The 25,626-nt window shown below is 37.6% G+C and overlaps 3 protein-coding genes, 1 long non-coding RNA gene and 1 pseudogene across 4 annotated transcripts; 2 read left to right on the forward strand and 3 right to left on the reverse strand.

Moving 5' to 3' along the window:
* Positions 1–13,187: 13,187 nt before the first annotated feature.
* Positions 13,188–15,572, forward strand: LOC137707589 (protein LEAD-SENSITIVE 1-like). The gene is made up of 2 exons (XM_068446492.1): positions 13,188–13,491; positions 14,732–15,572. The coding sequence occupies exons 1-2, from the start codon at positions 13,398–13,400 to the stop codon at positions 15,400–15,402; spliced, it is 765 nt and encodes a 254-aa protein (XP_068302593.1). The 5' UTR covers positions 13,188–13,397; the 3' UTR covers positions 15,403–15,572.
* Positions 15,573–15,689: 117 nt separating this feature from the next.
* Positions 15,690–18,159, reverse strand: LOC137707590 (uncharacterized). Its single transcript, XR_011064717.1, has 2 exons — positions 17,856–18,159; positions 15,690–15,907 (listed from the first exon to the last, which is right to left on the reverse strand). It is a non-coding gene; the product is annotated as an uncharacterized lncRNA (long non-coding RNA).
* Positions 18,160–19,115: 956 nt separating this feature from the next.
* Positions 19,116–19,712, forward strand: LOC137707681 (uncharacterized). Its single transcript, XM_068446587.1, has one exon. It carries the CDS (start codon positions 19,116–19,118, stop codon positions 19,710–19,712), a length of 597 nt encoding a protein of 198 aa, XP_068302688.1.
* A 784-nt stretch (positions 19,713–20,496) lies between these two features.
* On the reverse strand, positions 20,497–22,311 carry LOC137708005 (pentatricopeptide repeat-containing protein At5g66520-like). The gene has a single exon (XM_068446965.1). It carries the CDS (start codon positions 22,216–22,218, stop codon positions 20,638–20,640), a length of 1,581 nt encoding a protein of 526 aa, XP_068303066.1. The 5' UTR covers positions 22,219–22,311; the 3' UTR covers positions 20,497–20,637.
* Positions 22,312–23,045: 734 nt separating this feature from the next.
* LOC137707682 (iridoid oxidase-like) lies at positions 23,046–25,192 on the reverse strand (annotated as a pseudogene).
* Positions 25,193–25,626: the final 434 nt, after the last annotated feature.

The raw sequence follows: 25,626 nt of genomic DNA on the forward strand, positions 1-25,626 counted from the left end.
AAGACACCAACTATTAGAATACTCACAAAGACACAGGACTGCCAAACCTAGGCTCTGATACCAAGCTGACACACCCCGACCGAGATCAGGGCGTGCTGGCCGTCACGCGAAGGTGACGTAACCATGTGCGCGTGCGGAAGCTAATGAGAAGGTAATATAAAAGTACGAATAATTAAAAACCTAATAACATACAAAGTACTAGTGTAAGTGAGACACAATTCAGAGCAAGTCTACAACAGTCCAAAAGGAAAGATACGAGATATGTACACCCGAAGGTGACCCTACAATGGTGAATGTCTGTCAGAAATGCCGGGACGCCCTCTGGGATAAACCACTGAACTCGCTAGACCACTAGAACCTGGAGGGGCGCAAAACAAAAGCGTGAGTGGGCAAAAACAAAGTTCTTTGAAAACTCTTTAGCAAAATACATTCTAACCCCTCGCCGTAAAACCTGTATACTTCCCAGAAAATGAACATATATACGTATGTATAGATATGTCAATCATGCTCCATGATATGCCATTCATGCTCGAGAATATGCCATTCATGCTTGAGAATATGCCACAACAAAATCTCATAATCAAATATAAATGCTCAAGCGTAATTCACATCAATAACATAATCTGGCAGCCGGGAGTCACCTAACGTGACATGTACCGCTGCATATAGAGCTCCACGCTCAACTCAATCACTGAATCTGCACACGAGTCGGAACCACCTAACGTGGTCTGCACGACAAGCTGGGTGTAATATATACGTATGCTCTAGTGCTACGATCACGTGAAGCTGTGCGATAAATCGCGGGTCACCTACAAGTCGGAACCACCTAATGTGATCTCTACGACAGGCTTGCACCTAACTTGGATCCAAGACGAGCATGCGGTGCTGGTGAACATACACGTGAAGGCTGTGCCCTGGCCCTGGACGGGAGCACTAACACCGGGGGTGCAGATTATGAGCTCTCTAAGCATTTCAACTACTATTGCATAATAAACAGGAATGTATAACCACCTGAATACCGCTTACCTGGCACTTACCTGTGCATCCACAGCACCAAATACACAGGTATATATGTATGTATGTCACCAATAATACATGCAATGATGCGTAAACAACATTCATATAATGCATGGCATAAAACAATAACCTTTTCTATTTAATTTCTGGGAATTAATATGTATATAGGTATATACGGAAAACAAAAGCCCACTCACTGATAATTAGAAGGGTCGTAGCCCCCCTGCCTCGAGTGTGTACGCTCGTCTTCGGAAAACGAATCACCTATACGCGACAAAGTTACGAAAACATTAATTTAAAAGCACCTAAGCAACTTCTCGTAATAACTTCTCATACATTGCTCAATTTGGACAATTGAATATACCAACGTGACCTACACAACCTCAGGATCACACCCATATTTTTAGAAAAAATTTTGGACCACGCACGCGCCCCCACGCGCCTGACCCCGCACGGACCTACGCGCCCCCACGCGCGGCCCACGTGCACTGCACACTGACGGCGTCAACAGACGCCGTCAGGAATATTCCGTTAACTGACGGAATATTCCGTCAAATCTAACCAGATTCCGTCCACTGCCGTTAGGAATATTCCGTTAGACTTAACGGAATATTCTTCTTTCTTCTCCGGCGAACCTCCGGCGCCGGCGACGGCGCCGGAAAACTGGGTAATTTTCAAACCTTGTTTTCTCCTTCGTTTTTCAACCAAATTTCACGTTCTTTATACCAAAATGAAGCCTAGGACTAGTAGAACAACGTTAGACTAGTTTTAAGGCCTAAAAATTAAAGAATCTCACCTGCAACAACGATCCAAGTTCGGCCAACTTTGCACAGGACGATCCCGACGTCCAAACTCACCCAACGAACCACTCCGAGGCTCCTTGGGACCTCACAAACACATCTACAAGCTTAGAATCTCCTAAAACAAGCTAGATTAGGTTTGCATGAACAGTGCAATAATCGGACCTCGTTGAAACGACGTGAAAACAACGATATCCTTACCTGAAAATGGCACCTTTGAACTCCTCTCAGCTCCACGAACACGATGGTGGTCTTGGTTTCTTGTTTGGTGAAGATTTGATTAGGTTTGTATGTGTGTCCGTGTGTAGAGGAAGAAGGAGAAGGTGAACTCGGGGAGGAAGAGAGAGAGAGAGAGAGACAGAGAGACAAAGAGTGAGGGAATGAGGGAGAGAATCCCGGGAGAAAAGAGAGTGTATGAGTGTGTGTGGTCCCACCACATCACACAACACAAAACTAATCGTACACGAACGAACTAGGGGTAATAACGTAAATTTAAATGTACGTTTCTTTAGTTTCGGAACGGGATGTTACATCTCATCTACTAAATATACGTCAAAATAATAATCTATATTGAAATTGAGTAGGCTATAAGCATGAGTTTACAAAAGAATAGATCTATTCACAAACCCATTTTACTTCCAACACAGCCTTATTAATATTTTGTTAGTGATGATCTTCAATTTATTCGATCCGAACAACCAACAATTAAAAGAGATGTGTAAGAAGTAAAAATGAGTGCATGGATAGCACTACCCTTACAGAAAACCTCCTTGGGCTACAACCCACCTTAGCCTTGTGGGTGGCTACGCCATTGATTGAGTGGCACTACAGTCCACTTAAGAGTCAAAGCTCGCTGTGTTGTAAGTTTTTATGGAGGATTTGGAAATGCCAGAATAGTATGGTTTTTGAGAAGACCTTGGTCGAGCCTACTGTGGCTTTGGAATTATTGCAGAAACAATGGGGGGAGATTGAAAGGTGTGAACGGTCTCAGGTGCGGCCTGCTCTCAGTAGCCGACTAGGGGAAGGAGAGAAGGTTTCTGTGAGGTGGGTAAAGCCTCCTTTTAGAACAATTAAACTCAATTGCGAGGGAGCTTGGCATAAGGAGACACGAAGGGGTAGATTTGGTTGGGTGGCTCGAGATTTTGCGGGGATCTTTAAGGGAGCAGGAGGAATGGGGAATGTTTGCTGTGACTCGAGTCTGATGGCGGAAGCGGAGGCGGTGCGAGCAGCTTTGGGGTATGTGTGGAGAGGGGCTTTGGGTGTGTTCAAATTGAAACCGATTCTAAGGTCTTCGTGGACATGCTCACATGTGTTATTCAACCCCTCGCTCTTGTAATGGTGCTGATTTGGTGGCAATTTATGTTACACGTGTTGGGGGGGTGTGGGGGGATGTCATATGTGTGATTGTTTTGAACCGGAGTGGTTATTCAATACTCTGGCAAATGATGTAAGCATTTCAATTCATCTCTAAAAAAATTCTACTCTTTGGTAAATTAAAAAAAAAGATAAAAGAAAAAAAAAAAATATATATATATATATATAATCTTTTATGATTTTTTATGTATTTAGAAATTTTATAATTATTTTCCCTACCCATTAATATACACCATGAGATTGATCTAATGGTTTTTTTTTTTTTCCTCTTTTCCTCCCTCTATTTTTTCATCCCAAATCGGCTCTGCCCTTTTATAGTCTTATTCCCCACTATGTCTTTCCTTTTTACATATTTTTTGGAAAGAAAAACTAAAAACCTAATTGGGGAAGAACGACTGCTACATGGTGAAGGGAGAAGAAAATGAGCAGGGAAGAAAAAAGGAAAAAAAAACATGTGCCATTCGATGAATCTAACTGTATATATTAATTAGAAAATAAATTAATTTATACTATTAGAAAGCCAGAAGTCAATTTTGATGTCTCAAGGTTTCACCAAAAATAATTGTACAACAATGCCCTTGAAACAAAAAAATACATTAGCTGAAAAGAAATACAGAAATTTTTTTACTAAGGGTAGTTTTGTAAGAAAAAGTAATAATTAAAAGAGATTAAACATAAGGAAAATAAGAAAAGAAATTAAACATGCAAAAAGGAAACATGATCGTATAGGACTCCAAATAAACTAGTGCAATGGAGAAGATAAAATAACTCCCAAGAACTCGCAAATGTACATTGAGTATTCCACAAATCCAAAGGAGGAGGGAAGAAGCTTCGTCCCTACCACTTCAAATGGTTTGGGTAAATTTTAAAAATTATAAGTGGGATTTGTTTCTCTCCCTTATCACTCATTCTATGTTTTTGGTTTTTATTAACTTTGGTCGTTTTATTGCAGGAAAACTAAGTTAGAACTTAGATTAATTTGTTCATGTGCAATTGGTTATTTTTTTTCCTCTATTTTTTTAGTATGATGAGTTTGAATTGACGTGAACTTTTGTGTTTGGAAGGTGAATTTTGGTTGAGATAGAATTGGGAACGCAAGTTGATCATGGGTTACTTTGAATTCAGATATTTAGCATGTAATCAGGTAATTTCTGTGGACATACTCTTTCTTCCAACTTCTGAAGTTCGATCAGCATGTGTAAACTATTGATAAAACCATTCGTTGGTTACATATTAAGGAAAATTAATGAAAATGGCTTGAAAACTTTGAGTTTTAACGATAAAGACAAAATAAAAGGTAGAGTAAATAGTACCAGAATTGACTTTTTAGTGTAAAAATGTGATTTTTCATTCAAATGAACAGTATCATAAACTTTTCATTAAAGTTCCTTATATTATATGAATACCTTCAAGAGAGAATATAAATTATAGTTTTATTCTCTCCTTTTGCACTATGGACATTATTAATTGTTTATCAGCACGTCATTGCTTCAACAATTAGAATTCTCTTTAAAATCTTTACCTCCCTGTCAAATTTTGGTGTTTAGTCTGTGAGAAATATGATGGTTTACTTAAAGAAGTTAATATATGTTCAGATTTATCTACATTTTGATTGAAGTAGGGACATCATAGTTCATGGCTCCACAACTGTACGAGGAGGCAAATTACAGTAGTCGAAGAGTGTTTGAAAAATAGATGCGAGGGAGCAAATGAGTTTGGGATTTCAAAGAACTACTACAATTGGTGGATGTGTTTTACTTATCGTACAAAGCTTTCAGAGAGGTAAGTAAAGCCAATTAATTCTGACTATTACTTCTAATGTAAAGTCACAGAATAAATAAAATGATATGTTGTTTGTAGTCACAAAAGTTTTTAAATTCGCGCGTAGCGCATTATAATAAAAGAAAGTCCTCTCACATGAGGGAAAGCGCAGGCAAAAAGCCAGAACCCTACCTTTGAGAGTTACCAGGCCTTGAATGGATGAATTGTGGGTAAACAATGTCTTTGTTTTTTTACAAATTCCATTTGTTTCTCTTTTTAAGTTAATCATTTCTTTTGTGTTTGAAGGACTTAAGTTAATTGTTTTGGAATTCTAATATTAGAAAGTTATAAGTTAAGTTTAGTGTCTCAAGACTTCACCAAAAATATTGGACTATAAAACCCCTCAAACAAAGAAATTTAACTCGCATGATTTACTGTTAAAAATATAGATAAAGGATATAAATGTCCAAATAAAAATAAAATAAACAAAAGCAGAAAACACAGGAAATAAAAAATAAACTAAAAGGAAAAAAAAATGGAAACACGAACGTGAAGGAACCCACGTTGCAGACTAGCGGTTCCAGTTCACTTGATTGTTGCAACCTATATAACTATTGCATACGCACTCATTAACTACATAAGAAATTAAAAACCTACCCAGTTGGTAAGCCATTTGATTCTCATGTTGGATTTTTTGGTTTATCTCTCTATCTTTCAAAGTTTTCTCCACATATATGTTCTCGAATGTAAAGTCAATTCCTTCTCTCCTTCTTTAATTTGGCAGATGTGGTTTTCAATTTGATTCTCCACCCAAGACAGAGAGTCCGTGTGTAAAGAGAGAAGGCAAAGAGGGTCTGGCATTTGGACGGCGACGATTGAGTTGCTGCTGCTACTAAAAAAATGGATTGCAACATGGACAAGTACATATAAATACCCCTTCTCATTCTTTCTATCATTTTAGCTTCTGGGTACTTTCGGATGTGGGTTTTTTGCTTTCTGATTTACTTGGTGGTTCATTGTTTTGTATTTTTAGCATAATTTTTTCTACTGTATGGCTTAAAGCAAAATGCCTAAATGCGGATTATCATATTCTACTAATTTAACTTAATATTTTATGTAGTTGAGTTGCTGCTTGAGTATCATTAAAGTAAGAAAATAGTGCTGCTATAGCGTAAGAAGAGAGAAGAGAAACAGTTGAGTCATCCTCTTCTTGTTTTAGGTAACATAGTTTCGTCACTCTTCATTTTTCCTTATCTCCATGATTTTGTTTTTAATTCATTTATTCTAATATTCATTTTTCGTTCATGGGTAATTATAGTGGACGGAAATGCAAGGCAAAATTACACCTATTAGGATTTACAAAACTTGGGGCCTGATCCCAAGCTCACAATATGACTGTTTTGAGTTCTTATAGTGATGCACCCTGGATAGTCTCTTACTATCAATTCCTTTATTCATAGAATAAAAAAAACATGTCAGTGAGGCATAACACTTTGTCTAATTGCATGCTAATCAGTCAGACTTTCTACTGCAGAGTCAATCCCTTGATAATAGAATGATACCTGTTGAATATACAATTCATTTGTATGATTACCGGAGTTCTAAATCCCTTGCTTATCCTATGCATCATTGACCTTCTCATTGTATGGATTTTTACTTGACAGAATGTGGAGGACGGTTTTAGATGGAGGAACCAAAGTTGTTCTGCAATATCTCAAGGACAAATTGAAATGACTAGAAGATTAGAGATGGATACATACATGAGGGAAATTGCAAAAAATTACAGGTAGGTTCTTTTTGGTTATTGATTTAAATACATGATCTCTTACCTTTGAGAAATTTCAATTCGCAAACAAATTTTATTATGTTTTTGAGAATTGGGTATTGCTTTAAGAGTTGACGAAATTAGGTGTGATCAATTGTTGTGGTTAATTGTGCATGAAAGATGTGTTATAGGTATGCGTCCCTGGATTGCTTTTCGGGTAAAGGAGCTTCTTGGATTCGAACTTTATCTATGGTCTTTTGGAAGGAAGGATAATTAGCTTTATATGTTTAGTGCTTTGTTCATGGAGTGAGACTAGGTGATAGGTTTACCAGTACTAGTTTGTTTAGATCCTTGGCGCTATGACTCTTTGCAACTCCATTTGAAATAAAAAACATGTCCAAAAAAATATGCTAACTGCCAAAGCAATATAGAAGTATAACCCAAATTAATTCCACATTTGTGTATCTTTTGGAATTAGCAAGAGTTGTGCCTTATAATGTAAAGGTGGAATTAGCAAGGGTTGTGCCTTATAATGTAAGGGTGCAATTATTGTGTGGAGACATTCTGCAGTATAATTTATATTTGTTATATTTTCTTTAACAATTTTTGTATCTCATGAAAACATGAAAATTAATTTTATCACTCCCTAAATATTGGAACTTATGGACATAGAACCAATGCATGTATAACACGTATGAAAGTGCTTTTTTTTTTTTTTTTTTTAACTAAAGAGGTCTTTATGCATGCATAAATATGGAAGGGGAAAAACTTTATATGCCGCAAGTAGCGCGCCGTGATGTAAAAAAGGTTTTTTGCACGTGCAAGTCACGTGCAGAAAGACTAGTTGTAATAATTTCAAAGAAAGGTAGATTATGTAAAATTATTTCAAGCTCACTACGTGGCAAATTTTAAATCCCTTGTAGTGCAACTCAAGAAAATTTAGTGACGAACTCTCACATGACAATTCAACAATTGCTTTAAATAATTATGTTAATTGACTTAAGGCATGACTTAATTATTTTTACACTTGTCCCCATATCCATTCCTCTTTATTAATCCAAGATTACTAATTCACTTAACTCCAACATATTATACCACGCGACATTCACAATGGTCCAACTTGTCTTTTCCACGTTTAAATAAATAATTTTGATCCATTTCCTCCACCTCTCAATCGCTTTCTGCTGAGTTGTCGTAAAGATGATGATGGACTAAATATATAAATACCACTTGCAATAAAAAGAATTCGGATCCTCGTTGAATCCTCTTTGTGATGATTCTAGAGATTTGTGAATTATATTTATTCATTATACATCGTACGCTCATTTTATTTAAAATTAAATAAAAATAGTACCTAACAAAAATTAACCTCTCGATGTATGATGAACGAACACAATTTACAGATCCTCAAGATCTTCACCAAAAGTATGCAGAGAGGATCATGTTGGTAATAAAATAAATAAATAAAAAATAGGTCGTGTGAAAAGAGAATAACTTAATTGAAATGAGTTCAACTCGATTATAACAATTCAATCAAATAATATGACATTATTATATATAGAGAGAAAAAATAATGCCACTGTTATAGGCATAATTTACTAAACAAATTATGGAGGTCATAGAAAGAAAGATGCGGCACAAAGAGAAAAAGAGAAAGATGTGTAATTGTGAGGTGTGTGTTATCTCACCCAATTATGTCTTTATTCATAGTAGTAGGGAAAGTTAAATCCTTAGCTAATATGATTACAACTCTAATAGGATAATATCTAACCTAAAGGAATATTCCAAGATATCCCTAGATACATTAGGATTTACACAATCACATTCCTAATCAAATAAGACTGCAACACTCCCTCTTGAGTGTGTAAATATTCAACTAAATGGCGCATCAGGTCTTCAGCGATGAAGTAAGTTCAGTTGATGAAGTTGTCAGCACAATGAGCGAATGTGAGTCTCAAATTAACGGAGAATGCATAAAAAGTAAAACTCACAAAACCTCGTTATGGTAAAACCCAAGGTGGGAGAAAAACCGATAAACTAAGGAGAAAAGTGAGAAGTTGCATTAAGTTAAAACTATACGTCTTCTACACCTAAGTGTGCCAAGTCCAAAAACCAACGGCCTTTCTAATATTTTTTTTTTAATAAATTACCCTTTATAATTACTTAAGCTTTTAAGGAATAAGAGGCTTTGATTAGTCAGGCCATATTCATAGTATCTGAATCCTAAAGCTTTATAGACTATAGTAGATTGATTTATGAAATTAGAGTAAGCTAGTTTTGATGCTACTTGGCTTAATTTGTTTAGGAATTCTTGGAAACTAAGTTGTTACAAGATCAAACTTGAAAAAGTTGGGCAACCCAAGTAAACCCTAACTCAATTAAACCCGAGCTTAAATGAACCCGAATGAAACTCAACCCGAACCCTGAGTCCGAATTGTAAAAGTTGGGTTATGATTGGGTTGACCTTCCAACCCACCCAACCCGCCTGAGTTGTATCCCTAATACTGAGGGAGTAAAACACACAGAAGAAAGAAAGAGTTTTAGAATAGAAAAAAAGAATAGAGAAACATGAATAAAAAGTAAGGCCGATAAGATGGGCTAAATTCTACAAATCAAACCAACAATAGAAATTAAAGGTTGGACATCTTTGGTCATCTATTATTGGGGGAGGAAAAAAAAGAAGCTGCGGTGAGGGAGAAAGAGAAGGAAGGATAGGAAATTAATCCGATCATTAAGCATAAGATAATCTACGAATAAGGATTAAAGTCATCATAAATGAAAAAAAAATAATAAGTATATTAATTACTTAATTAGTCAATTTAAGGATAAATTTGACAGGAGAAAATAAGCCGGACCTAACTCAATAATCAAACATGTGTCCCTTCTACTTCTTAAGTGGCTCCACCACCGGATTTAGGGAATGACGAATGCTTTGAGCTACAAATATATGTCTTTGAATTGAAAAATATCCCTAGTTAAAACATGATTTCAATAGATTAATAACCGTGATGGGTTTTACCTTTTTTTTTTTGGTAATTGGGTTTTCTTGTTCTAGTAGTTCTCTTAAAATCTAAGGAAATTAGCTTAAATAAAAGGATTTCAACCATAAGGTGCTGAAATAGCCTTTGATGGTGTAAACATTTTTAGAGCATGGAAAGTCCAAAAAGCCAATACTTATAAACTCCCTTATGCATTAATCTTCTCTCACTTTCCTGAGTTTCCTTCATTTCTCTCTCGATCTCAATCTCTCCTCTCTCACTCTGTCGCTCGGCCAGCCAGCCTCTTTTCTGTGTGGGAGTCCTCGGTCATCCACTCCCTCATATCCCATCGGCTCCAGAAATCTCCCATTTGGGCCATCAACCACCCATAAATATTCTCTTTCATACTTTATGCGACTCTCCCTCTCTCTCTCTCCCTCTCTCACCAAATCACAATCGATTTCAACTCGTTCAGACCAACTCCAATAGTTAAGCTAAAAGTCATATTTTTTAACCCGGAAAATTTAGCTTTTAACCTAGAAACAGCTTTTCTGCTCCAACTCTTCTGACCCAAAATTTTAACTTGAGATTATTATAGAATGAACTTAGGCTATTTTTTTTAAATAAATATGTAGACTATCGTAAATTAATTTTATTTTAATCTAAAAATATTTAAATTCCGATAAATATTAAAAAATCACTAAATTCCAATAAATATTGAAAAATATTTAAATTCCGATAAATATTGGGCCATTGGATCTTTTTTTTTTACCGTTAGATTTGATTAAATGTATTTTAAAATAACATATTTAAAAAAATTATATTTGAATCTAGACCATTGGATCAACCAACAGTCCGTTAAACCAAGCCCTTGGATTCAAATTATAGCCGTTGGAATTTTTGGGTGGCCGACAAACGACTGACAGTGGGGCCCACCCCTGCCGGGAAAGGTTTGCAAACGCACCGCGTGGGGCATGACTAGGTCGAAACTGGCCCAATTGCCAGCGAGTCCAGTCACATCGGGGGGGATTTTGGAGGGTATTTGGCCCAGTTTTAACATTTGGCATTTAGCCCTACATGGGTTGGAGATTGTTTTTTTTTTTTTTTTGGGGGGGGGGGTGTTTAATTTAGCATTTATTCTACCATTAGAAATGGTCTTAGAGCTCAATTTTCAATCAATCTATGTTCATCCTTTCTCTGGATCTTTTTGCTTGTGATTGCGAGAGAAAAATATAGGGTTTGGCAAGGGCAGCGTCATGGAAGGCGGTGAGTGAACAATATTGTGAAGATATAGATCGTATATCGAACACATATCAACATCTATAACAACACATTGACAATACCGATGACCATTATCGACAACATTAATAAGACGGTTTATACATATTATCAACATCATATGAACAATATCTACACCATATATAAATATTATATCGAATTAATATTTATGTTATTTCCATAGTATATTTACTTAGGGGTATTTCAGACATTTAACTCCTCCGATACTTTGTCATTCATGTTTTTCTTTCTGTTTCAGCAACCAAACAAATACTTTTTTATTTATAGTTAATTTCTTGAAAATCTAATCATTACTAATTAATAAAACACTCATTGTCAACCAAAACCTTATGAAACTATCAGTTTAATCCTCTAATTAAAACAGAACATGAATAAGAAAAATGGGGCAGAAATGTAATTTCACACAACCAATTTTTTTTTTCTTCAAAGTCTCACCTACATGTAATCATATCATATCTCTAATTAAAAAAATAAATAAATAAACAATTTCCATTCCTACATTCTCTATCACTCTCTTCCTCTCTCATTCTCTCCTTCTATTTAAAAAACAAAAATAAAAAATTTTCTCACATACTTTGTATGTGCTTATATTCTAGTAGTTATTAAACATCCTTGTTTATTTTCACTTTGTTTTAATTAATAATGAAAGTTAATATTAAGTAATAAGTAGTTATTACTTTGGATTATCTATCACTCGTACTTGCTCATACTTTAAAGATAAAAAAGTAAATAATCTCAACCCGTCTTAGAAATGTGTTTCTAATTAATGATATTATTTTATCATTAATATCACACTCTAGTAATATTCTACTTCACTTACAAACAATAAGTTTCAAGCTCAACTTGCCTAAATTATTGTCATTCAGTACTACGATTTGGTGGAATTCCTTTTCACTTGAAAGTAAGAGATCTTAGGTTCGAATCTCATGGATATCGAATTTAATACCAAATTAGGCTGCCCATTATGTGACTTTGTCGAACTCTCCCTTCTCTTAATGTAAATATATATCAATGTACTAAAAAAAACTCACCTAAATTATTATTTGAGAGAATAATTTGATATCCACAACCGTATTTTTTTCAATTTTCATTCTTTAAGTTTTCATTTTTGTATTGTTTAGTGCTAATTAGGGCTGGAAAAAAATCCCAAAAATCCCAAACCAAACCGAAAAAATCCCGATCCCAAACCAAAAAAATCCCAAATCAAAATTCCCGAAAATTTCGGTATGTCATCCCGAACCAAACCGAAATTTTCGGTATGGGATTCGGGATTACATCTCCATTTTTTCGGTATTCCCATACCGAATAGAAATAAATATTATATATATATATATATATTATTTTTTAATTATAAGAGAATTATTTTTTAATTAATGGTATTGGTAGCCACTAGTGTGATTAATCTTTGTCTCAACTAAATAACTAATGTTTGTTTGTTCAATTTGTTTGTTTCTATATTCCAGTTGTCTCAACTAATGTGATTAATCTTTGGATATTAGTTTCCTGCATACCTAGCCACTAGTGTGATTAATATGTGGATATTAGTTTCCTACATACCTAGGCAAATCAAGGAAACAAATGAGCAAAGACCATTATGCATGCATGAACATATCAGTATACATATATTGTATATATATACACGGACAAGGTGGGTACAGGGCATGCAATTAGTTGAGCTCAAATTTTTTTCTTTTGTTTTCGAGTACACAATATAGTTGTTCTTTCAGACATGGGCGCCGTCAAAATTTTCATTTAATTACAACTATGTGGAGGAGGAATCAAAGTTGGAATGTGGGGTGAGATGGCATTAGCCCAAAAACTTTGTGCACAAATGGGTAGTGGGTAGATTGAAACTTAATTTTAGCCCAAAAACATAATATGTCAAATTTTAGTCCAAAAGCCCAAAAACATTTCGGGATTCCCGATTTGTCCCGAAATCCCGAAATTATTTCGGGATTCCCGAAAATTTGGTTTGGGATTGGTATTGAATTTGGGATTCCCAAAAATTTCGGTTTGGGAATCGGAACAAGGGTTTCGGTATGGGATCCCATACCGAACCACCCCTAGTGCTAATTATTTATTTTTTGGAATAACGAGAAATTGTTTTATTCATGACTCGCACGTACGAAAGAATATGGAATATTCGAAATCCAGAAAAAAAAAAAAAAAAAATAACTCAACGTTTATGATCCCCTCAGTTGTGAAAGCCATATTACGTCGGGAGAAATAAATCAAGGGGAAAAAGCAGGCGGGCAAAAGAAAGAGACTTGCAGGCGAAGGAAAGGCGATTGCTTGAAAACTCCCCCATTTCAGTTTTCTTCTTTTCTGATTTGGGGATGAACTGAGTTTTCGCCATTCCATTTCCAATTCCACAACTTTACAGTTTCGATCGAGAGAGAAGGAATGGGAGTGCTGTCGAACAAGATCCAGAGGGATCTTCTGAAGCCTGGAGATCACATCTATTCCTGGCGCCACGCCTACCTTTATGCCCACCACGGTCCTCCTCTTCTCCTTTCCCTCCTTTTATTTTTATTTTTATTTTTTATATGTATTTATTTGTTTATTTGCATATTTTGGTGATGATTTTCTGCTTTTAGTTTTTGGGTCTGTTTTTCCTGCGCTGAAACATCAAAAGGTTTGATTTTTATTCTTTGTTTTTGGTGCAAATTGGTATTTGTGGCATTTTTGGACACCCAAAAAGCCCAATTCCAGTTTTTACTGCTTTTGGATTTGGGTCATTTGGGTTTGGAATTTCCGGTGCAGTTTTATGATTGGTGAAATCTGAGGCTATTTTCAATTGGTAGTGATATGGGTTAGTTCGTACTAGATTTTGTTCTCTCATTAGTGATCACAATACGATTAGATTCTGTTTACACAATACAATATCCCATTAGTTTTATCTGAAAATGTCATTCATTTCTACTACTTTTTGTTGTTGTTAATCACTGGGATCGTACAATTTGCGGAATGCGTTATTTGTATAGCATTGGATCCACCTCGTATATTTCTCGAAGGTGACAATGGGTTGCTGTTTATATATTGTTTAAGTGAATGTTGCTAGTAAAGTAAGTATTGTTGAAGCAGGGGAATGGCATGGCTTAAATTCATCTCAAGTGGGGGAGGAAAATTCGAATAGCAACAGTTGGAAGAAAATAAAAGATTTAAAAACAATGATGCTTTAACAGTGAAGAAGTTCATTTTTTTTTATCTGACGAAAATGGTTTGAGAGACAAGATTGAGTTTACGGTCAAGCAACTTGCATGGTTAGTTAATGGATCAGCATATTCAGCACTAGTTAGGAATTTTGATTAGAAGAATGTTAACCAACTATTTTTTTGGGTCAGTCTTCCCCCCGGCAAACACACACAGACACAGACACGCGCCCGCGAATACTATGAGACTGAACTGTTGGAATACGAACCCAATATTTGATTGATAGGATGAGGTAGGAGAATTGAGTGGTTTGTTTAAGTTATAAATTCCATTTGGAGCAGGTAACCAAGGAGTCGTCGCATTTTAGACTTTTAGTTCTATACCTGTGTTTCTGTAGTTTTGATGGTTGCAAACTTGTGCAGTTCAGTTTCCTTTTCATGCATAGTTTTTTGTCCTTCTACTTTCCATCAGTTTTTGTTATTGTATGAGGAGAACTTTTGTGTTTTTTTAACTTTTAAATCCTGCATTTAAATCACCATGGAAAACATGGCATTGCTGATCGTTTATCTGCTATGTGATCTCAGGGATATATGTTGGTGAAGGAAAGGTTATTCACTTCACTCGAGGAGCGGGCCAGGAAATTGGCACAGGAACTGTGTTAGACCGCTTCCTCATAAGCAGCTCTCCATCCCATTCTCCGGACAATCCCTGCCCAAACTGCGGCGATCTATCAACAGTTGATGGTGTCATGTCTTCTTGCATCGATTGTTTTCTATCTGGCGGTTATCTTTACCTCTTTGAATATGGTGTCACTCCAGCTTTCTTTGTTGCCAAAGCTAGAGGGGGTACCTGTACCCTTGCGCGGTCTGACCCTCCCGAAGATGTCCTTCACCGTGCTTCTTTCCTTCTGCAGAATGGCTTTGGTAGTTATGACATTTTCAAAAACAACTGTGAAGATTTCGCCATATATTGCAAAACAGGCTTGCTCGTGTTCACCAGCATTAGCGTGGGCAGGAGTGGACAGGCTGCCTCCTTCGTAGCTGCCGCAACTGCTGCTGTTTCTTCACCGCTTCGATTTTTGACTACCAGTTTTACTGGTCTGGGTGCTGTAGGTTGTGGCATGTATTGTGTTAGTAGATTGGTTTCTGACATCGGAATACGCCGAGATGTTAGGAAAGTATCGGTGGAGAGACTGATTACCCCCTGTGCCCTTGACGAGTCAGTGGTTGCAACTGAATTGCTCAAGAAAGAATAATTTGTGTGCATAAACCGAATTCGTATGGCCTCAACAGCCGAATCTTTCGGTTGTATTATACATTGTATTCGTAGTTTGTAATTGCTTGTATTTTCCCTGGTTGTTATGACAACGGTGAATGATTTGTTCGTTTCATTCGTTGGTTTATTTCTTTTACTTCGATTTGTTCACTTGATGTACTTCGTTCATCTACTTCATTGCGATATTCCCCCTCTGTTTTTCGCTACGTTTATGTTATGCCTGCGTAATGCCCTGTAAATTTTGGTGTCGAATAACCCGTAGACAGATATTGAAAGCTGTTGTTTAATCGTCATATAATTACATGTACAGATACAAATACAAATGCACGGATGGCAAGAGAATCTGTTGTGTTACAAAAAAGTTCAAGAAAATCCGAATGATATACCAAATGTTTATCCAACGATGAGATATTCCGCTAGTAAGGCCAAATACTAACGCCACCAGGCCTTTTTACGAGAATCTGACTGTATTCCGGCTTTGATGTCTGCAGTTTACAAGTTCAATTGTTAAGATGCTGATCCACTAAAACATTTAACCAATTGAAGATACTAAATGCAGGTTATTAGACAAAAAGAAAAGGATACGAAAAGCACGTTGAAACTGAAAAAAAAAAAAAATCCTTGCTATTTTTGGGTGAGGAATTGCCAAGTTCCAAAGGATTGAGACCGAGTTAGCAAGGAATGGATCACAAAAAGTTGATAGGAGGGATTAAGAAATGCACTCCATGATCATCACAAAGGTAATACTAAGGATTTGCAAATGACGCCTTCTAAGTAGAGATTTGCAAATCCTTCTCACATGCCTTTGTAATGGTCATGGACGGCTTTTGTAATCCCTCCTATTTAACATTTTTGATCAATTCCTTAATAACTTGGCATCACCCCCTCGGGACATGGAAATCCCTTGCCCAAACATAGCCTAATATAGGTATATACCAGCCTAAATTTCCCTCCAACCTAATTTTATTTTTCTATTAGGTATAGATCAATCTGCCACACTCATATCAGCGACCAAATATATAGGCCTTTCTACTTCATTGCTACACATTTTTCATCCGGACGTAATTTTCTTCTTTTATTTCTCTTCAACGACTACCAGGATTCCAACTTTTCAAATTCATTTAAACCTCAAGGATAGGGTTGACTAAAACGAAACAGCTTTGAAACAAAACAATACAATATATTCTGAAGAATACAGGATAAAACATGGATGACTATCTAGGTCTCTCTCCGTATATTGAAATAAATGGAAGTGTGGAAAGGTTAACTTGGTGCATTTTTTGCATTGATAATGTCAAATGTAACCTATGGGTTTTGTTGTATAAACGCAGAAGATGATGAGGAAAAGGGCTTCTAAACGGTTGGCCAACTAGTGGTAGGACTATTGGAGGTTTCTTTCCATCATTTTTAGTTATCCTTTCATTTTTCTCATAAATTTCTATGCAATAGTTTCTTTGGGAGGTTTAGGACTGAAATGAATCCTCTGTTTCAAATTAATGCAGTGTAATTGGCATATTCTGATATTTAGCTCTATCTTTGGAGGGTTTCTCCTCTACTTGTTAACTTAGGAATGGTAAATTCTTTGCCGGGGTTCGTTTATTCTTATTTAACCACAATGCATTCTGTGATCAAATAAAATTTCGGCTTATTGAATTACGTATAGGTTTCCATAGGATGATTGGGGAATTTTGCTCTTCCTATGAACTTACAATTAAATTTTGACACTAAACCAAAACCATTTTGTAGTACTTTCTTATTAACTTAGCTTCCTAGAAATGCATAAGCCTTTAGTTTACTTTCTGATGTAGGACAGACCTCAATTTCTTACTTATGTCAAAACCTTCATTTTGTCTACATTCACGAGAGCCACGCCATTTCCTACCTAAGCAACCCGCATATAGTAGACTAAGATTGCAATCCCTTTATACAAGAGTGTTGGGATCAAAAGATCATTTCGAGGGTAAGGCCTGCGGAAGTAACAAGAAACTAAACACTTCTTTTATAAAGTTACTTAATTTGTTATACCATCGATCTTGGGGGAGCGAGATTCGAACATAGGACCTCAGGTGCAAGGATAAACGCTCTTAACCACTTCAAGCTACAATCCACTTGCAAGAATAATTTAACCTTTAATGGTACTTCTCTACCCCAAGAGGTCCCAAGTTCGAATACCCCTATCCCTATTGATTAAAACTAACCCCTAGCAAACCTTTGGTCAATAATTTAAAGAATCTGTACAATTTGTTAGTCCCTAAAATTAACATATCACATGAGCTGATTAATTATATGAAAAGAATCAATTTCTAGAAAATTAAGTTACATAATTAACCAAACTAACATAATATAATGATAATTAGGAAACCAAAATGTAAAAATCAAGAATCCAAGCAAAGAATCAGAAGAAATTTGAGAAAAAAGGAACTGGGAACTTACGAGATCTTTGAAAATGATGAAAGCGATTACGAAGAAAAGAACAAAGAGGATTTCGAACTCGGCGAATCGAACGAAGCGAAAGACCGACTTGACGCCCCGAGTCAATGCGGATTCGTTCGAGTTCCGGCTGCCGACTCGCTTCGCCATGGCTGCGATGGTGGCTCTGTTTCCTGTGCCTTCGTTTCGTTTGGTAGTTGGTAGTAAAGGGGTTCGCGCGTGGCAGGTCGAGGATGGCATTTCACGAGTTCCTTTTAATTTATAGAATAAAAAAATAAAAAAACAGAAAAGTCAGATTCAGATAAAAAGTAAAAATGAATAATCAATTTGTAAATTTAGCTAATTAACACAATGTAAATTTATCCTAAAGGTATTCCACACTTAATTATATTCTTTTAAACTTATAAAGTATTTGGAGATAATAGAAAATTTGATGCAAAATCAAGTGTATTGACATTCTAAAATTTATACAAACGACTTTATTTAGTAGAATAAGACTTGATTGCTTTTATTTCACACTAAATTATACTAAATTAAATTTTAAGTTTGATTTCTAATATTATTGCAGCAAGTTTTTTAGATATGACCTCGCAACGAGTCTATCTTTGTGTTAATTTGTAATCTTAACTGGGTTTGTTGTGTTCAATTAGTTAAATTAAGCGGTACATCCAATTGGGGTTCATAAACATTTTAATTCTCTTTAAACATTTAAGGGCATTTAATCAGGATTTTAAGTGATTCTTTAAAGTCTCCAAGGGGGTATTCAATCAGAATTTTTAAGAAATTCATAGATTCCAAATGTATTCATTTAGAAATTAATTTGAAAAGATTTTTAAAAAGTTGGGAAACTCAAAAAAATTAGAAATATTTCACAGTATATTTTGAACATTCTCAAATCGCTCCCTGAAAATTTGAGGGAATTCAGTCGTAACTTTACATAAAAGCTTTAAAAATTATTAAACTTCATCAAAATTCATAAATTTGTAAAACTATTATAATCCCTTAAAATCTGAATTGAGTACACCTCTAATTGAAAAAAATTAAAATCTAAACCTAATATGAAACAATCACTAAATTACGTAGAAACTCTAAACCAAATCTAACAAGGATCAATTACAATTCTAATACAATGTTGTAATTATTTAAAGTTTTTTAGGGTAATATAAGTAGATCATTTGGGGCCTGAAACTTGCCAATTGAAACGAGAAAGAAGAGAAGACAGAGAGAACGAGAGGCTCCCCGTCTTCCTTTGTGCTAGTAACCATGGCGTCAACGAGTCAACGATCTCTCCTCCTCCTCATCGTGCTCCTCTCCCTCTTCGCAATCTCCGCCACCGCATCAAGGCCCTGTAAAACCCTCTTCGTTTCCTCCTACTCCTTCTCCCTCCGCCGCCTCCCCTCCTCCTCTTCCTCCTCCGGCTTCGTCACCATCGTCACCGAGATCAGCCAGATCCGCCCCGTCCACCTCCACCCCGCCCGATTCGACGACGGCTTCGTCTCACACCCTCACCACGACGCCGCCAGCGAGAAGCGAACTCAGACGGCGCCGCTCTTTCCCGTTATAGGAACGGACTCGGGGTCTTCCTCCTACGACCTCAGCTCCCTCCGCGATCGCACCAAAGACATCCTGAGCGTCGTCGTTTCGCTACTCTTTGGCGTCGGCTGCGGCGCGCTCACCGCCGCCATCATGTTCCTGGCTTGGTCCGTCTTCATCAGTCGCCACGACAGCGGCTCCAGCTCTTCCGATGACGATTTCGAAGACTTCAGCCCGAAGAAGATGGGGTATGTCAAGATTCCGGAGGTGACCGCTGACTCCGTTTCCCCACCACCGTCGACAGTCAAGGAAGCCACCGCTGTGTGAATCTAGTGATGACGATGACGGCAAATTGGTAGTTCTATAAATATCTTATAATTAAAGAAAAATGTTGCCTCTGGACGATGAGAACTTTGTGACTGTGTTGTGGGTTGGCGATCAAATAAGCTTAATTCGTACGCTGTGGTCTGTATTTATCGATTTACGACTTAATTATTGTCATCTCACTCTTTATCTATGTTTAAGTTTCCATTTCAAACCCATGTATTGTTGGCAAAGGTGAAAAGAATGTATTCCTGTTTTATTGTCTTCCTTCAGCTTCGTTCTGTGCCACGTCTTTGGTTAGATCCAAGTACTCTAAGTCTTTTCTTAAAGTCTCTTCCAAAGGATATGTTACTGCAATAGCTTGAAATTGTTTGATTTATCAATTCGTAGGTGATAGATGACCATCTTAATGTGTTTGCAGTGAGCCTTCTGTTAGTGATACGAGGGCAGTTAAATAATGGGAACCATGATCAACAGATTGTTAAGTCATAAGGAGATGGGTTATGGGTTATGAGTTACGGGTGAGCTATAAATGGAGAGGTCGAGTTTTGATCGTTGTGGATGATAGTTCTAACTTCTAAACAGTGTTTCTTTTGAGATCAGTGTTAGTTGTTGGGTTAATGTCTCGTCGTTTTAATTGGTACCTTACTTTCAGGTAATTGTAAACTGAAAGTTTTGAAACATGTAGACGAAGCTCTAATAATCGACGATGGTGTTAGGTACCTGTTAGCTAGACTGGTGTAATTGGTATAGTTCTTTCGCAGATCTTTGTAATTGGTATAGTTCTTTCGCAGATCTTCATCGGAGCAGTTGACAAATTTCGATTTCTCTGATTTTTGAAATTGCAGCCGACGACAACACTAAGGAGGCATCCTCCATGATAAATTAGTTTGTAAAAGAGGAAACCAACTCTGCTAAAAAACTTGAGTTATTCAGTTAGTTTGTCATCATCCCTATCAATCCAAAAAGACTTCAAATGCTTGTCAATCGCAAGCGACACCAACGTGATTTCGTCCATGAGCACATGCGACCTTTCTCCGGCAACAAACTCAAAAACCTCGCCGTTGACTTCGACTGAGCTACATCCCGGCACCTTTCTCACCTTTTTCTCCTCCATTCCCTTCCTCAGCGTTGTGACATCGTCCCACTGGTTGGCGGAGGCGTAGATGTTTGAAAGAAGAACACGCACGCCACTGTGGTCTAAGCTTTTCCCAGACAAGCGCTCGACCATTTCTCTACCTAACTCAACATCTCCATGAACCCTACAAGCATTGAGCAATGCACCCAAGACGTACGAGTCTGGTTCCATGGGTATCTCTCTCACAACTTTCTTTGCCTCTTCTAGCATACCAGCTCTTCCCAGTAAATCCACCAAACAACCATAGTGCTGGACCCCTGGCTGTATCCCAAAAGTGTTGCTCATACTTTCAAAGATTCGCAGTCCCTCGTCCACCAAACCCATCCGACTGCAGGCACTCAACACGCATATGAATGTAACTTCATTGGGCGCAATTCCTTCATCCTGCATTCTCACGAACAACGAAATGGCGCTCTCACTTTCACCGCAATTTGCAAGCCCCGAAATCAAAGAAGTGAAAGCAAAGACATCCCTACTCGGCATCTCATTAAACACAGCATGAGCAGTTTCAACACAACCGCACTTTGTGTACATGTCGACAAGAGCAGTGCCCAACACTCTATCTAATTTCATCCCCTTCCGGCTCACATACGCATGTATCCACCTTCCTTGATCCAGTGCACCAAGGAAAGCACAAGCAGTGAGTGCACCAACAATCCCCGCATGGTTAGGCAAAACCCCGGAAACCTGCATATCAACGAAAAGCTCCAAAGCCTCACTGAACAACCCAACTTGCACATACCCATTAATCAAAGCGCTCCACGAAACCGCATTCTTCTCAGGCATTTCATCGAACAGCTCCCGTGCAACCTCAACTTGGCCAGACTTCACGTACCCATTAATCAACGCAGTCCAGGTAACAACATCTTTAAAAACGCTCATATCGAACAGTTTCCGAGCTGGGTTTATGGAATCACAAGTCACATACAAATGGATCAACCCGTTCTGCACAAAATCGTACGACTCCCACCCCAACCGGATTGCATGGCAATGGAGCACCAAACCCATTGACAGATATGAGAGGTCGGTGCAAGCTCGAAGAAGAAAGGAGAAAGTGTAGTTGTTGGGCAGGAGGCCGCTCTGAATCATGTCGTTGTAGAGAGACAGAGCTCTCATAGACTCATTTCTCTCGGCGAAAGCTCTGATCATGACGTTCCAAATGTAGGTGGTCCGGTGTGGCATGTGGCGGAAGAGTCGAAATGCATGGCGTAAATCGCCGGAGTTCGATTCGGAACAGAAGGCGATGATCTTGGCAGCTGCGTAAGGATCGAAAAGGGTGCCGGAGACTGTGAGGTGGGATTGAGTTTGCCTGATATGCGCCATTGTGAGGCATTGGTCCAAAATTGACAGAGCTCTCCTGCTTGATTTCATGTAATACTTTCGATTTTGAAGGCAATCTGATTTCGCATAAAGTCGTTAAAAAATATTGAGAAAAGACACAAATAAAAATTTTAAAAATAACCAAGAAATTCTACCATGTAATTTATTATGTTCTATGATCTGATTTTCTAATGTTAAAAGGGAACATTGGAGCAATTGTGAACTTTGGCTGGAGTTTTGTTCTCTGAATTGAAAATTCATTAGTATTGGTCATTGAATTTGTTATGATATAGAGCAATCATCTTTTTTGTCAATTCTGTTAGAACTTTTATCTATTTTTTTTTTCTCTCTTTAAATCCTTTATTTTGGATTGATGTCCTAATGGAGTTAGAGAAAATTATCATCTTTCTATATTAAAACAAGTTCAAGAACTAATGCTTATGGATTTTTAGTTCAATGAACAAAACTTTAATTGAGCTAAAATTCACTGACCACTAGTCCAATTACCTTTAATGTTAATTGTTTCTTTTCCCCTTTTAATCAGTAATGTTCACGTTTTCTCGAATTGACTCTTAGGGACATGAATAACTAGTCAATATGTATTATACGATTCATTAAAAACATAATCAGCTATTTTGGTCTAGTATCATTTCTCTTTTCAATGCTAAAAAATGCCCTAAGTTCGAAACTCTTCATCCCTCCATTGTCAAAGGACAAAACATATTGTCCAAATTACGGTGGCGGGTTCCGAACCCCAAACCTCATGCTTTACAAATAGTGTTATCCACCATAAGGTTATGCCTCAGTTTGTAAACTCCAACCACATCCATGGCTGTTTTATTTGACAGGCTAATGGTGCAAGAGTCTACCACAGAACATTACATGCAAACAGAAGTCGACAGCCGAACTCTCTTGTCCTTTTGAATTGTACGTCCCACTTTTTCTTCCATATTGTCCAAGATATCAGGAGCACATTCCCATTCAAAAGCATGGAGCATCGCTGCCAAGTAAAAGTGCACCGTGCGATGAGCAAGGGGCCATCCCGCGCATACCCTTCTCTCCCTCCCAAAAGGCAGCAGAGCGAAGTCTTGGCCTTTGACATCGATGCTCGAACCAATGAACCTTTCTGCTTTGAATTTGAAAGGTTCTTCCCAAATACTCGGGTCCCTCACAATCGCCCAAACATTTACCAGAGCAAAGCAAAGCTTAGGAATATGATACTCGGAAAACTCACATGCCGCGTTTGTGCAACGCTGTATGACTGGGGCTGCAGGGTGGAGCCGGAAAACTTCTTTCACTGCCGCTTGAAGGTAAGGTAGATTCACAATGTCGGTCTCTACAACAAACCTGTCATTTCCTACCACTTGGATTATCGACTCACAAAAAATATCCCTTTGATGATATTTCTAGGAAGGCTTTTCAATTCGTCATCTCTATCACTTCTCCATTCCAGTAACACACCTAACAAGTCCGGCTTGTCCTTTTTAATACTCTTTTGGATTCTGATTTTCCTCTCTTCCAACTTCTCGTTGATAAGTTTATCGTAGAAAGCATCATATCTACGGAAACTCTTTATTGTTCTCCGTTTCAATTCTCGAGGATCTTGAATAACGGGATGAAATCAACAACAACAACATTGGATATGCTGAGAATTTTCGCCAGTTCCCTCATTGTCTCTTTTAGTTCTCTCCCTTCCTTTTTTGTGCAATCGAAAAGGCTCTTACTACACACAAGGTTACTCAAAAGGTTGGCTAAGGAGAAGAAAGCCCACTCCCTAATGGCCGCATGATTCTTTGACATTGAAGTTTAATAGAGTTGCTTTAGTACCCCCCCATGAACCTACGATTAAACAAAAGATTGAGGACTGGAATTGAAGAAATGGAAAAAGTACATCCAGAACTGGAATTGGCATAAGTATTGAGGATTAGACAAGCAAGACTACACTCCGTCGCCAACTGTTATTCTTTCAAGCTGCATACTCTTCCCTCGTTTAGAGCAATGAAAGAGAAGAAACCCTAGATATATAGAAAAACTTTCCCTCCCTCCAACAGACCAAAGCTAAATATTAAAAACTACAATCTTGATACAAATCATTGAATTTTTTTTGTTCTTTGAATGAAATTGGATCATGCCACTAGTACTACAATCTTGTGGTATTTCTCTTTCACTTGTAAGCACTATTCTAAAAATCCTTACTTAGCGCCGCCTAGGCGCTAGGCGGATGGCCCCTAGGTGTTTGAAAATTAAACAAATACGCCTAGACCTGCTTAGGCGCCCACCTAACCCGCCTAAACCCGTCTAGATCCTGACTCTCACTTAGATAGAAAATCGATAACTCTCTCTTAAAGTGTAATTTATGGAGGGCTTACATAGTCACATGTGAAAATCCATTTCAATATTTAGGACTAGGAAGGAATTGAAGATCAATCTTTGCAGTTACCAGTTTATCCGAGCAGTATACATCATCGAGCAGGTAAAATTTTAGATGCAACGGACAAACCTATTGCTTGCGATTTGGTTCAAAAGTCTTCAGGGCCTTAAGAGAGCACACCTTTTCCGCCAATATTCTTCTTAGCACTCTCCACAGCGTACCCACCGAAAAAATAACGGACAGCCCTTCGTATGACATGATCCCGAAGGCTTCAGTGACGATATGGTTGCAGAAAACATCATCGTGTTGCCGAAAGATCTGGCATGTCATTTCCGGTGAAGATGCCACAATGACGGGCTGTGAACCCAATTTTAGGCTGAAGAGTGGACCATTAATTTTTGATAGCTTAAATAAATCTTCATGCAGGCGAATACTGAGGTGAGGAAGGCTCCCAAGTATCGGCCATCCAACAGGTCCCAGCTGCGAGTTTTTCCAGTTCTTGTTTCTGTAACCATGGACTGCATAAGTGATGAAAAAATATGCAAAAATCAACGACGATATAGCTGCAAGAAGTAGTACTGCAACGTTGGTAATGCAGAGAGGGAAGGTTGAAGCTGCTGCTGCTGAAATTGAAGTAAAATACAGGCAATCCATGGTGTTATTTCTATATCTTTTGGTTCTTCTCTCTGAGTATATAATTACGTATGTGCTTACAAACAAACAAACTGAGCATCTTTCTTTGAACAGTTGTCCGATGCATGCTCTCTTTCTCTGATGCATGTAACGCCTTCTGGTTGAAATTGAGGTGGTGATGACTAGTTTACAATGCATGCAATAAAGTGCTTCTGGATAAACCGAGACAGAAACGGTGTCGCAAGCTAGAAGAAATGGAGGGAAGTGATTTATATCTTCTGATAGCAAAGATGTACGTGAATTTTGTTAAGAAAGAAGCTTTTTTTTTTTTTTTTCAATGAAAATAAACAAGGATTAGGCAAGATTAGTGATGAGTCAACAGTCGTATGCGAGGCACCAACCCTCTACCCTACACGGGGAAATGACCGTTGTTAAGAACAACCTGGCCACATACT

The sequence above is a fragment of the Pyrus communis genome, chromosome 11, assembly GCF_963583255.1.
Source record: "Pyrus communis chromosome 11, drPyrComm1.1, whole genome shotgun sequence".
NCBI classification, from domain to species: Eukaryota; Viridiplantae; Streptophyta; class Magnoliopsida; order Rosales; family Rosaceae; genus Pyrus; species Pyrus communis.